The sequence below is a fragment of the Rhinichthys klamathensis genome, unplaced genomic scaffold (genome assembly GCF_029890125.1).
Source record: "Rhinichthys klamathensis goyatoka isolate OS25496 unplaced genomic scaffold, OSU_Roscu_1.1 h1tg000412l_1, whole genome shotgun sequence".
NCBI classification, from domain to species: Eukaryota; Metazoa; Chordata; class Actinopteri; order Cypriniformes; family Leuciscidae; genus Rhinichthys; species Rhinichthys klamathensis.
In genome coordinates this window covers 892,674-904,969 of record NW_026606912.1, presented here as the reverse complement: position 1 = coordinate 904,969, position 12,296 = coordinate 892,674, and the positions used below count along the sequence as shown (strand labels likewise).

General features: G+C 37.2%; 1 protein-coding gene across 2 annotated transcripts; it reads right to left on the bottom strand.

Annotated features, from left to right (window-relative positions):
• Positions 1-1,280: 1,280 nt before the first annotated feature.
• On the bottom strand, positions 1,281-3,852 carry hmx3a (H6 family homeobox 3a). Of its 2 annotated transcripts, none has more exons than XM_056235125.1 (2): positions 3,148-3,852; positions 1,281-2,693 (listed from the first exon to the last, which is right to left on the bottom strand). In XM_056235125.1, exons 1-2 carry the CDS (start codon positions 3,431-3,433, stop codon positions 2,089-2,091), a joined length of 891 nt encoding a protein of 296 aa, XP_056091100.1. In that variant the 5' UTR covers positions 3,434-3,852; the 3' UTR covers positions 1,281-2,088. The 2 variants fall into 2 exon arrangements, with proteins under 2 accessions (XP_056091100.1, XP_056091098.1); XM_056235123.1 differs by having other exon boundaries at positions 1,281-2,696; positions 3,148-3,851.
• Between the last annotated feature and the right edge of the window lie 8,444 nt (positions 3,853-12,296).

Below are 12,296 nucleotides of genomic sequence, written 5' to 3'. Positions count from 1 at the left end.
ACAGTAGGCTATATTCAAAATGTTCTTTACATATAGCCTATCTGAAAATAATTATAAGCCCTGAATCTGAAGCCTTTAATCTAAAGCTTTAAGCTACAGTAATTTTAGACGGACCGTTTTAAATGGGAGTTTTTATTAGGCTATTCATAATAATAATAATTGTATTATTATAATACATATAATTATAATTATAACTATTATTATTATTATGTTGTTGTTGTCTAACTAACATATTCCACTGAAATCAATAATAAATTAACAGGTTGAGGTTGGTATAGCTAAATGAGCCATATATTAATTTTTTTTTGCATGCATGTATTTTACAGCACTAGCAATAAACTCATTACTTTTTTTCATACACTTAAAATACAATGCATAGGAGTTCAGTTTTTACTCTTCAGTATCTCTCTCTCTCTCTCTCTCTCTCTCTCTGTCACACACACACACACACACACACACACACACACACACACACACACACACACACACACACACACACACACACACACACACACACACACACACACACACACACACACACACACACACACACACACACACACACACACACACACACACACACACGCGCACACAAACACACAAAGAGCGGTGAAACTCTTAATGCAATTCCGCCAGCTCTCACCGATAATTATACGATCTTATTGACAACGCGATTTTGCCAAACACAGCTTGTAGAGTCCGCCAGATTTAAAGGTGCACCTGCTTGTGATTGAGATGGTAATGGGTATTTCAGCTTGTTGATGCGTAAGTGAAACAATTCCGGTTTTGCTGCAAGCTTGGTTTAGCTCGTGGTCTTTTATATTTCATAAAATATGCTGTAACTCAATAAACAATAATAGAGATGATTTTTTACATTATTTTCTTTAATGTTTAGCAAGGCGCACTGACAAAATAGGTACATTATTAATTCATAAATAAACTAATTATCCCACGTATTGATTTAATTAATAAATTATTTACATATTCATTTATTTACATCCCTTTAAGAATATTTCGTTGTTTTGAAATTTATAGAACTACTTCCATGTTGAGACTACAGTGCTTCCTCACACTGTAATGGGGTTGTGCAATCTCATGTCAGTTTTGACTCCCATGTTGATTTCTTAACTCATGGCCTATATTATTTAGGCCTACTGAAATTCATGTGTTTATTTGTACTTGCTAGTGTATTACTGAGCATGTCCATATTTATATATAAACATTACTAAATTGTGAAACAATTTTTTCGCTTCAACACAGCAGTCGTGTCACAACGTCAATCAAGACATGTAGACTTTAATAGTCTCCGTTTATTTCACAACAGAATACAATGTAAAAAAAACTTAGCTATTACTGTACAAATGACACCTTTCCTCATTTTGGTTCGTTATATCTGTACATGTACATATACATCTGCAAATAATATAGATAAAAGTAAAAGTTTTTATTATTCGTGTTTGCGTGTATTCAGTTTAACTGTAATTTCTGTCCAATATAGCCTATGATTGTCCATTGAACGCGGGACCAGGGACACAAAATCGTTTTCAGCAGTTATCTTCTCAACCTAAGAACTGTTGGTTAAGAAAATGTGTCTAAAATACGAGTTTCAAAAAGAACATGTTGCCTAAATATATGGATCATACACAGTAGTATTGCACATCCGTTTTCACTGTAATTTTCCCGGTGCTATAAAAAAAACTTTACCAGGTGTGTTAACTCTTTTCTTTGATGTGTCAACAAGTTGACTTGTGATATTTATAGATAATAATAATAATGACAGCAAATTAACGAATTATTGTAATTCACCACCAACCAACAGCAACATCAGAAATAGGCCTCTAAACATTCGCCTTATTTATGTGTAGTTTTATGGGTATATGTGTGAGTTGTAAAACAAAAATGTAGGGCTCAAATGCATGATAGTGCGTCTTTGTACATTTTCTTTTCTTTCGTTTTAAATTATTTTCTAAACAAAAATAGCTTTGTCTCTTGGTTTCATTTCCGCCTTTTCTCTCTTTCCCTCTTTTCGAGTCTCTGTAGAATTGTTTTAGTTACATAAGTTACATAAAAAAGGCATCTGTCGTCCTCTCAAACCGGTCTGAGGAGGGGCACGGAGGTGACGATGGGATGAGAGTAGTAAACCGGATGAGGGAAAGTGAGCAGCGGCTGACTCACGGGCACGTTGCCCGCTGTGTTGGAGCTCTCAGAGGACGAGTTCTCGTGATACAGGATGGGTACTCTCACAATCCTTTGCGCTGCTGCGTGGCTCAAGTTGGCGGCCTCCAGCTCTGCGGCCAGCTGACGTTTCCATTTGTTTCTGCGGTTCTGAAACCAGATTTTGACTTGGGTCTCTGTGAGGTGAAGGGAGGCAGCAAGGCCGGCGCGCTCCGAGCTGCTGAGGTAACGTTTCATGTCGAAGGTGGACTCCAGCTGGAACACTTGACTCCGAGAAAACACCGTGCGAGTTTTCTTTTTCCGACAAGGCTTCTTGTCCGCGCCGTCGTCGTTCTTCTTCCAGTCGTCCACGCCGCCTTCTTTTTTACCATCTTCGATGTCGCTCTCCTCGAGGACAATCTCGTCTCCACTTTTGTTGTCGTCTTCATCGTCCTTTGCGTCCGGGTCTGATTTGAGCACGAGCTCAGGTGAGTCTCGGTCGGTGCCTGTGTTCGGTGACGAGTCTCTCACTTTCTGTGCTGCTACATACAGTAAGAGAGCTCAAATTAGCATTCGTTTTCTTTCAGAAATGTTTTAATATCAAGTTTCACAGGTCGCGTCACTTAGCCACATGACAGGTGCAAACAAGTGTGATTCGTACTGTCTCAAAAAATCTCAGTGTTTTTAAACGTAAACATTGCATTTTAAAATAAAACTCGGTCACTTTAATATTTAAAGAATGAAAACACAGCTCATGATAATGAAAATAATGAAAACACAGCTTATGATAATTGCTACATGTAGCATATGTTTATATGATTTGGGCTATATCGCTCAGAAAACATTTCCCAAACTGTGTTCTGAGCTGACTTGCTTCTCATTAACATTAGCCTACGTATGCACCATTTGCTAGCAGAATCACGCTATTATTTCTGACGAATTTCAAATCAATGCACACTACACAACAATCAGTTATGAGTTATCAAAACGTACCTTCTGTTCTGTGAAGATGCGCAGATGCACTGAGTGTGTACGGGTACCACCATGCCGAGGCACGCTCAAGGTAAGCCGGTAACGCAAAGCGCTGGGTCGGCAACTCAAAGCGAGGAAAGTTAAATTCCCCCACCTGAGAGAGCGAGAAGCTGGCATCAAGTCCTGCTTTAGTTGAAGCCAAAATAGGCTTAGGCTTTGACGGCTTGCTGTCAGAATTGAGAAGATTTTTAATGAAAAACGGAGAGTCTTTTGCCGAAGCACATGTATCCTGGGTTGTTTCGGGCATGTTGGCTGGAAATTTGGGGTTATAATATATTTTGAAAATTGTTTTAAAAAAAAAAATCTTTAAAAAAAAATCTTTTAACAGTTTGAAGGTCCTTGGTAAGCTCTCCCAGTGTTGGGAACTTAAACGCGGTTGTTTACGGCCAGCACTGACGTTAAAACGAAAGACAATAACGCGGGGCGAGATAAACAATATTAATCTTGCTGATCATCTTCCGAGAGTTCCTTGGTGAAAATGATGCTCACCGCGTCCGTCTGGCGCCAGATGCTAATGATGAAATAAAAATGTCACCCGAGTTAAATGCAGAAAGTATACGGCGATTGGGCACGTACAATAGCAAATGGGATGAAGGGAGAGATGGGAAGTGGAGAGTCGGGAGAGAGGAGGGGCCTCCCAGACTCTTCGCGTTGGCTGCTGGGCTGAGAGTTCTCTCCTGTTATTGGTCTTATATAGTCCAATTAGGTGGCAAATGAGGACGGACCATTAACACAAAGGAACAAGGATTTAGCTCAAGCGGTGCGCCGATGAAGGCAATAGCGAAAAAGGTGGTTTAGGCCACATTGCAAAGTTGGCCACATTGCAACTTTTTTATCAATGCATATCAATAAAATGTTACATACAGACTTTCTACATTTATATCGGCATATGGTGTAAACTGTAGTTAGGGTCAGAGAGATAGAAATGCACTAATAGATATGAGGGAAAAGTGTTGAAAGCAAAACTAGACCCCCCCCCCCCATATGTCTAAGTCTATACTCTAATTTGTAGTTGCTGCTTTAAGAACATTTATAGGCTGGTAGCTCTAAAATGTTACATAATTTTAATATAATATTGTATTATACACAACCCTACAATATGTAACAATATGGAAAGCTATATCTTTTTTTATTTTTATTATTAAAGGTGAAGCATTGCGAGGGCAGTTTTAATATAAATCCCTTACTGATTTTTTAACGAATAGCTATTGCTAAAATCAGGCGTATTTTTAATTTAGCCTACTTTTTCACGCTCTTTTAAGTATCCAAATAGAAAATAGATTAGTTGAAATCACTCTCTCTTTAAAGACTTTTAACATTACTATTTTAAACTCAAATAGCCTATTTTCATAAGTGTTTATTGCAACTAAAAAGTAAGTTCGATCTTTATATTTGTAACATTTTAAGTAGTTGCCATCGGAGAGGAGTTCTAAGGATGAATGAACTTTACTGCATTCGTCTTAGACCACTAAAACAAACCACAAAATAAAATACAAAAATCTTATAGGTCATGAGGTAATGCCACTAAATGCCGAGTTTGGTCTGGAACAGCACATTGTCACTGTCACACACACAAAATAAAAATAAAATAAATACTACTACTAATAATAATAATAATAAGTACATAAATAAATAAAATGAACCAGTGAACATGTGCATGCATGGCCTATTATCAGGTTGCCAGCTTTGTCCATCTTTAATCAAACCCGTTCGTGTTAGTGTCTTCTTTCGACAATAATGAATTAATAATAATAATAGCCTAATTTTGTTTCTATAATTATTAACAAGACTGAATTGGACGCCATAAGTCACTGATTGAACGATATGAGAGCGTCCTCTACAGGTTATAAAGAATTACTGCACGCTTGCAAAACTGCAAACCAATAAAAGCCAAGCTTGTTGCTGTAAAAAACAACAACTTATTAAGCCCTTTGACAATAAACTATAGCTAGATTGACAGAGCAATTTAGTCCTGGACATAAGTGATTATGATTACAATAGCATTATTATTATCATTATCAAAATGAATAGTAGGCCTACTATAGCATAGGCCTATTTAAAGAGTAAAAGCAGGGGAATTACAACTTAATCAGAACGGCTGGCGCATTTGATTATGATATTAGGTTATTGATTGCTGTTCACATTAAGCTGGGCCTACGTGGTCCACATTTCTGCTTGTTTCACTCCATTTCTAAAGTGGTGACAAAACAGAAAATGGTTTTCTAAATGTTAAATTTGATGTAAATAGGATTAGTCTTAGTATGTCGAAAAAAATAAAATTATATTATGCGGGATTGTGAAAACTTTTTCCATAGACAGCGAGTCGGAATAATTTGTATAATTATTATTATACCGAATAACTGTAAGAAATTAAATGGTTGAACCTCACGCCACTACAAGTAAAATATAGAGTTAAAACATCTTTTGACCATGTAGGCTATGTGTAGCCTACTTTTATTGCATTATTATTGTCAAAATCTGTAGGCTAGGTTCAAATAAGTCGTTCCCTAGCGCCATCAGGTGTTAGACGGGGTTTAGTCAACGATGTTACTCAGGCAACTCCCCTCTTCAAAATACATATTTCAGCTAACAGTTTTAAACACAAGGCTTATTTCTAATACCTTAGATGAATATAATAGTCTACATATGTTTTATATACAAAACTAATGAGATTTAGGCTCAAAGGCAGGCCTAATTAATTAATTCAGTGTAACCAACAAAATGGTTCACACAGAGTTTTATCCACGAATGATGGACGCTACACACAACTATTAGAATCAGTGTTCGGTGCGTGCCTTTATTGGGGCTTGTGCCATGTAGGCTATGTGTAGATATTTCATATTAGTCTTCATCTCGGCTCTTTGTGTCTCTCTGCCTGGTGGGAAGATATAATGTTCCCTGACTTTTAGATTATTTATTTCAGAGCGTGGAGTTATTGATTATTTCACCGGTAAAATGACGAATGGCAGGACGGAATGACACGGTCAGCAGGTTCTATTAAAGAAATGATAGTATTGCTCATGGTTTGTTAAAAGGTCCAGTTTAGATACTTTATAGGTTTACATCCATCATCGTCTAACGACCCCGGGAGATGAGAAAAGCGCGCCGCGCTGTGACAATGACCAGACGCCGCTAACTTCGCGCTGTAATTGCCCACGTATTATATATAGATTTTTGTTTTGATATCTTGTGAGTTTCTCTCGTCTGGTCGAAATTGTGATAAAAGACATGAGTATAATATCGAAAAGCACCACACAGTGAAAAATGGCCGAGGAGGTATTCTAAACCTTTAAATCTTGGATTGTACGCCTGGTACGGCAATGGCATTTGGTCGCTATGACATCATTAAAAAACTATTAAAAGAACAATCACGGTAATTATGATTATTTTTTAGAGGTAAATTTTGTTAATTGCATGTGTGTAAATTTAGGGAATAAACTCCAAATGTATCATAGATAGATACAGATTTATATCTGTATATATATATCTATATCTATATATATATATATATATATATATATATATATATAGGCCTACATATTTATTACAGATTGAAAAATTATTTCAATCCATTAAGATCTGTTGATTCATATGACCATTATAAGAGGCTTCAATAATGCCAGACTAATAAAGTGTAGGCCTTGAATGCACTACAAGTTGCTTTGAATAAAATATATGCCAAATGCACAAATATATAGACTAAGCTAAAAAAAAATCTAAGCACCATGATTAGCACACATAGTTTAAACCTTCCCTTTAAAACATCCTGATCTGTTTAACCGACTTGTACAAAATGACCACTGCATGCTCTTTCTCAGTGCATTAATGTCCGGTACTATTGAAACGAGGCATTAAAAGCTTGAAGGTCAGGCGGCTCGTCCCACTGTAATACACACAATGGATTTAAACATGGCATTTAAGTTGTAAAGGACTGACTGTGGCCTGGCCCTGACCTGGCCCACCTTAATTGGGATGGTGAAGCTATTGATTGGCAGAGAGATAGTTAGAGGCTCTGAGTTACAGCGTGATTAGCCAAGTATCAGTGAGCTGCTTTTATATGCTTATGGGGGGCGCAGAGAAAAGAGCAGAATTCAATGTCACTTTGAGGGTGGGAAGAGGCTCTCGCCAAGTGGGTTACAGGTCAGTCCATGTCCGAACACTGGATTAACATAGGCCATCAGGATCAAGGTTGTCCATCTTGGCACATAATACACTATCTGCAGAAGTTGTTGTGGAAAGTGGAACGATTTGAGTATAAATCTAATTCTGAAAAACAAAACAAAAGAAGAAACAGTGCTTTTTAAGTCATGTTAAAGGGGTTGTTCAGCTAAAAATGCAAATTTCATAATTTACTCACGCTCATTTCACTCCAAATCGGTTTGACTTTCTTTCTTCCTTAAGGACAATATTTTGAAAAATGTCCCAGTTTCTATTTTTTTCTTTTTTTCATCCATACAATGAAAGCTGTTTTGGTCCCGTCTGACTTCCATTGACAAACTTTCTTCAATTAAAGTTTTAAAAAATTATAAAGAATTGAGAAGGCATGCATGAATACAGGCACTTAAATACTTGTAGGGTTAAATATATGCTCAATGATGATATATTGTCTATGTAATCATTCTCATTGTGCTAAAGTTATGAGTATCAAGAATGTTTTGTCTGATGTACCACCTTGGGAACCGTAAATGTTGCTTACAGGTACAGAGATGTTCAACAGGTTCCCTGACCCTCAGTGTCCTACATTGATGCAATGATCTGTGTCTTCCTTGTGCCAACCAAGAACTAAAAGACCCCATTCATTCTTTCTGACATGGCTGAATCTGTGGAATGGCTTTGCAGCACCTGTCCAGAAACACACACACACACACACACACACACACACAGGTGATGCCTTCCGTAGAATATAGCCAGGTGTGAGCGTTCTTGGGCCAAGTGTTCTGACCGTGTGTCATTACAGCGCTGTAATCGGGTTGAGGCAGCAGTGGCTTCTCATCAGTGTCTGAAGGGAGATAGAGATATGGAGCCCGTTACAAATGGCCCAAATGCTCAGGCTCTGAGGAAGCCCATCAATAAAGCAATTTCTGGTGTCATAACAGCAGCGCTTTTGCTAAAGCTAACCTTTCAAAAAAACTTTTCCCTCTGCAAAGCACTGCAGCCCCGCCATTAGAGTCCTGCCTTGTGAATTTAATGGATTCCGTACAAATAATATTCCACCATAATGGAAAAGGTTGAGGTGGCTGAAGACGGATGAAGTCATAAACACCTATAATTGAGAATCAAAGACCGATAAATTTTAAACTGCTATCCATTTTCCTATTTTTTTTTACTCCAGATGATGATCTATGTCATTCTGGCTGCAGGAAAATGGAGGAGATTATGGGTGGAAATTATAACAATAAATTTTCTAAACATACACCTTGATTATGCTTCGATTTTTTGGGAAGGAGAGCAGAGAGAGGGAGAGGGAGAGAGAGAGAGAGAGAGAGAGAGAGAGAGAGAGAGAGAGAGAGAGAGAGAGAGAGAGAGAGAGAGAGAAAGAGAGAGAGAGAGAGAGAGAGAGAGAAAGAGAAAGAGAGAGAGAGAGAGAGAGAGAGAGAGAGAGAGAGAGAGAGAGAGAGAGAGAGAGAGAGAGAGAGAGAGAGAGAGGGTTGGCCTGGTTGGCTGAAAGCTTGCTGGCTAAATGGCGCCATAAAATAGCTTCTGTGTGCTGTTTCGCCCGGAGAGGCCAGGCATGCCTGGAGGTGTCATTTTCTTCCCCTAAATGGGGGGAAATGAATTGTGTAATTTATTGCAAACTGAAGCACAGTGAGATTAGATCAGCATATCCCATCAAAGGCTCAACAATCAATCTGCTCTGCTTTAACAGCTTGAGACGCATAAACCAGGGCACCTAATGGCTTTCCAATCTAACAGATTGATAGACTTATCTGCTCCCAGGGGATGTATTAAGAAAATCGGCTACTTTCACACTCTTCCCCACCACTTCTGACAGAACCCACTTTTTCTCTCCCTTTCTTTCCCCACTCACAAGCCTCGATTGTAGATATAGAGATATAAATACATTTCTATGAGATGTGGTACAAAGGAGGGGGGACGGAGAGGAGAAAAAGGCAGAATGGAGAGAGAGCCTGTTATTTGTTATTTAGATGAGCTTGGGGTATGAGGGGAGGAGGGAAGCTCTTTAATGAGCTGATTATTGCTCGTTGTTTGGAGCCGAGATGGTGAGCAGTCACTCAGGGCCACTTATGAACACATATAAATGTGGCCATAGCAACCGACTTTTCCTGACTAAAGGAAACAGAGAGACGAGCTGTAATGGGGTGGATTAATCAAACAAACTGAGTACAGTAATTAATACAGGTCATTTATAGAAGCTTTCATTTCATTGTCATGTCCTCAGATATAAGCTTAAATACTTCAACATTATTCATTTTATAACATTATATAATTTGTATCATTAGCTATTAAATATGCATTTTAATTAAAATGAGAACAAATGCAAATAGCAGCGTTCATGATCAGGAAAAGGATCTTATGGTACCTGTCAAAAGTTTGGAAATTTTTTTTTTAATGTTTTTTGAAAGAAGTCTCTTAAATACAGTAAAAACAGTAATATTATTAGAATTTTAAATAATTGTAAAACATTTAAAAATGTAATTTATTCCTGTGATGACAAAGCTGAATTTTCAGCATCATTACTCCAGTCTTCAGTGTCACATGATCCTTCAGAAATCAGTATAATATTTGGTGCTCAAGAAACCTTTATTATTATTATTAATGTTGAAAACTTTTTGCTGCTTAAAGGGTTAGTTCACCCAAAAATGAAAATTATGTCATTAATGACTCACCCTTATGTCGTCCCAAGCCCGTAAGACCTCCGTTCATCTTCGGAACACAGTTTAAGATATTTTAGATTTAGTCCGAGAGCTTTCTGTCCCTCCATTGAAAATGTATACGCGGTATACTGTCCTTGTCCAGAAAGGAAATACAGACATCATCAAAGTAGTACATGTGACATCAGTGGGTTAGTTAGAATGTTTTGAAGCATCGAAAATAAATTTTGGTCCAAAAATAACAAAAACTACGACTTTATTCAGCATTGTATTGTCTTCCGGTTCTGTTGTTCTGTTGTGGGCCGTGAGATTTCACGTAGTGAAACTACGCAAAGCTTCTGTGTTGAACGTCACACGTAGGCTCACTATTGGCCGACGCTGGTCATGTGTGTGATGCGTGTGACGTACCTAGAAGCTTTGCGTAGTTTCACTACGTGAAATCTCGAGGCCCACAGAGAAGGAAATGAATAGTTGAATAAAGTCGTTATTTTTGTTTGTTTTTTGCACACAAAAAGTATTCTCGTCGCTTGATAAACTTAAGATTGAGCCACTGTAGTCACTCGGACTATTTTAATGATGTTTTTCATAACTTTTGGGCCGGTCAGTTTCAATCCCTTAAGAAGCCTATGGAGGAGTGATCCAGCTCTCAGATTTTATAAAAAAAATATCTTAATTTGTGTCCCGAAGATGAACGAAAGTCTTACGGGGTTGGAACAACATGAGGGTGAGTAATTACTGACAGAATTTTCATTTTTAGGTGAACTAACCCTTTAACGTTTTTGTGGAAACAAGGATACCAACATTCAGACAATTGTGGACAGATTAAAAAAAAAGAGAGAAATTACTCAATATATGAATATGTTATAAATATATTCAAAAGTTATTTTGTTTTGTAATAATATTTTTTTATAACGTTGTAATTTGCATGTATTCATTTAAATATATTAAATATTATATATTTTAATGAATTGTATATTCATTTATATATTTTTTTTATTTTTTTATATTAATTTATAATTATAATAATTTTATATTTATATACATACATACATCTCTCTGTGTGTGTGTGTGTTTGTGTATAATATGAATTTATTTACAATTCCTCATTTAAATCTATGCATTTATTTTAAATGTAAAATAAATGTATACCAGTACAGGTTCCCAGTGCAGGTGTAGGATGACTCCTATTTGTCAGCCAGCCTGTCAAGATAAAATCTAAACCTCAAACACTGAGAGTGAATGAGATGCTATCAGCATGGACACAGAGAATAAAGATCTCCTACCTCCCTACATAATTAAGCAGCTACTGCCACCGCTCAAAGAGAGCAATGAGAGGGGGCAGAGAAAGAGAGAAATAAAAGACAGAGATAGACTTCTATGAAAAAGTACTCATGACTGACATTCACAGGGATCTTATTCTAAATATTAAACTGGCTAAATAAAGCCTATACACTTGTACTCCTTAATAGAAAAATCGAATAGAGAATAGATAATCCAGGAGAGAATAGAATTCATCTTGAATGAAAGATTAAAAGCCCTTGTTAGTGTCACCACACAAATCCATTTGAGATAAGACTCTTTTTATTCGCCTCACATCATCCGTTCTTCATGACGGCCATATTGGATCTCACATCTGATTTGTACCAGAGTCCTGGGGGCAGAGGGGCATTTTCTCCCCATAAATATCAGTCTAGCCCCACATGGACCACAAATCAATGGCAAACAAATTTAGATGCTGTTCTCTCCCCCTACTACACCTATCTCACACACACACACACACACACACACGAATGCGTTAACATTTTTATGAAAGACATGACATATAGGTTATGCAAAGTATGCTAGCTTAAAATGAGCAAATACTGAGCACAGTGAGTGATTCTGATGCTACAGCCGTAGGTGTATTAATCAGACACAGGCACTTATTTTAATTATCTTAAATTAGAATGGTAATAAATGACGATGATAGCCCTGATGGAGGTGGTGATAACGATGACTCGCTGGATGATGATGATGATGATGAGCATAGATGAGTATGACGTTAATGAATCTTTGTAATTGTGTATTTTCTTACAGTAAATTAAGTATTTCTGAAACAAAAACAACTCTATAGAAAGCAACATGAATAAAACACATAAAGTGAATCCATGGCATATTTTCTGATATTTATCTGTTTGTATGTCAATTTCAAGCTGTCGGTGTCTCTCCAAATGAAAGTGTACTATACGAGGCACGATCTGTTGCAGTCAAAATGAAGCATTGATTATTTGTAAAAAC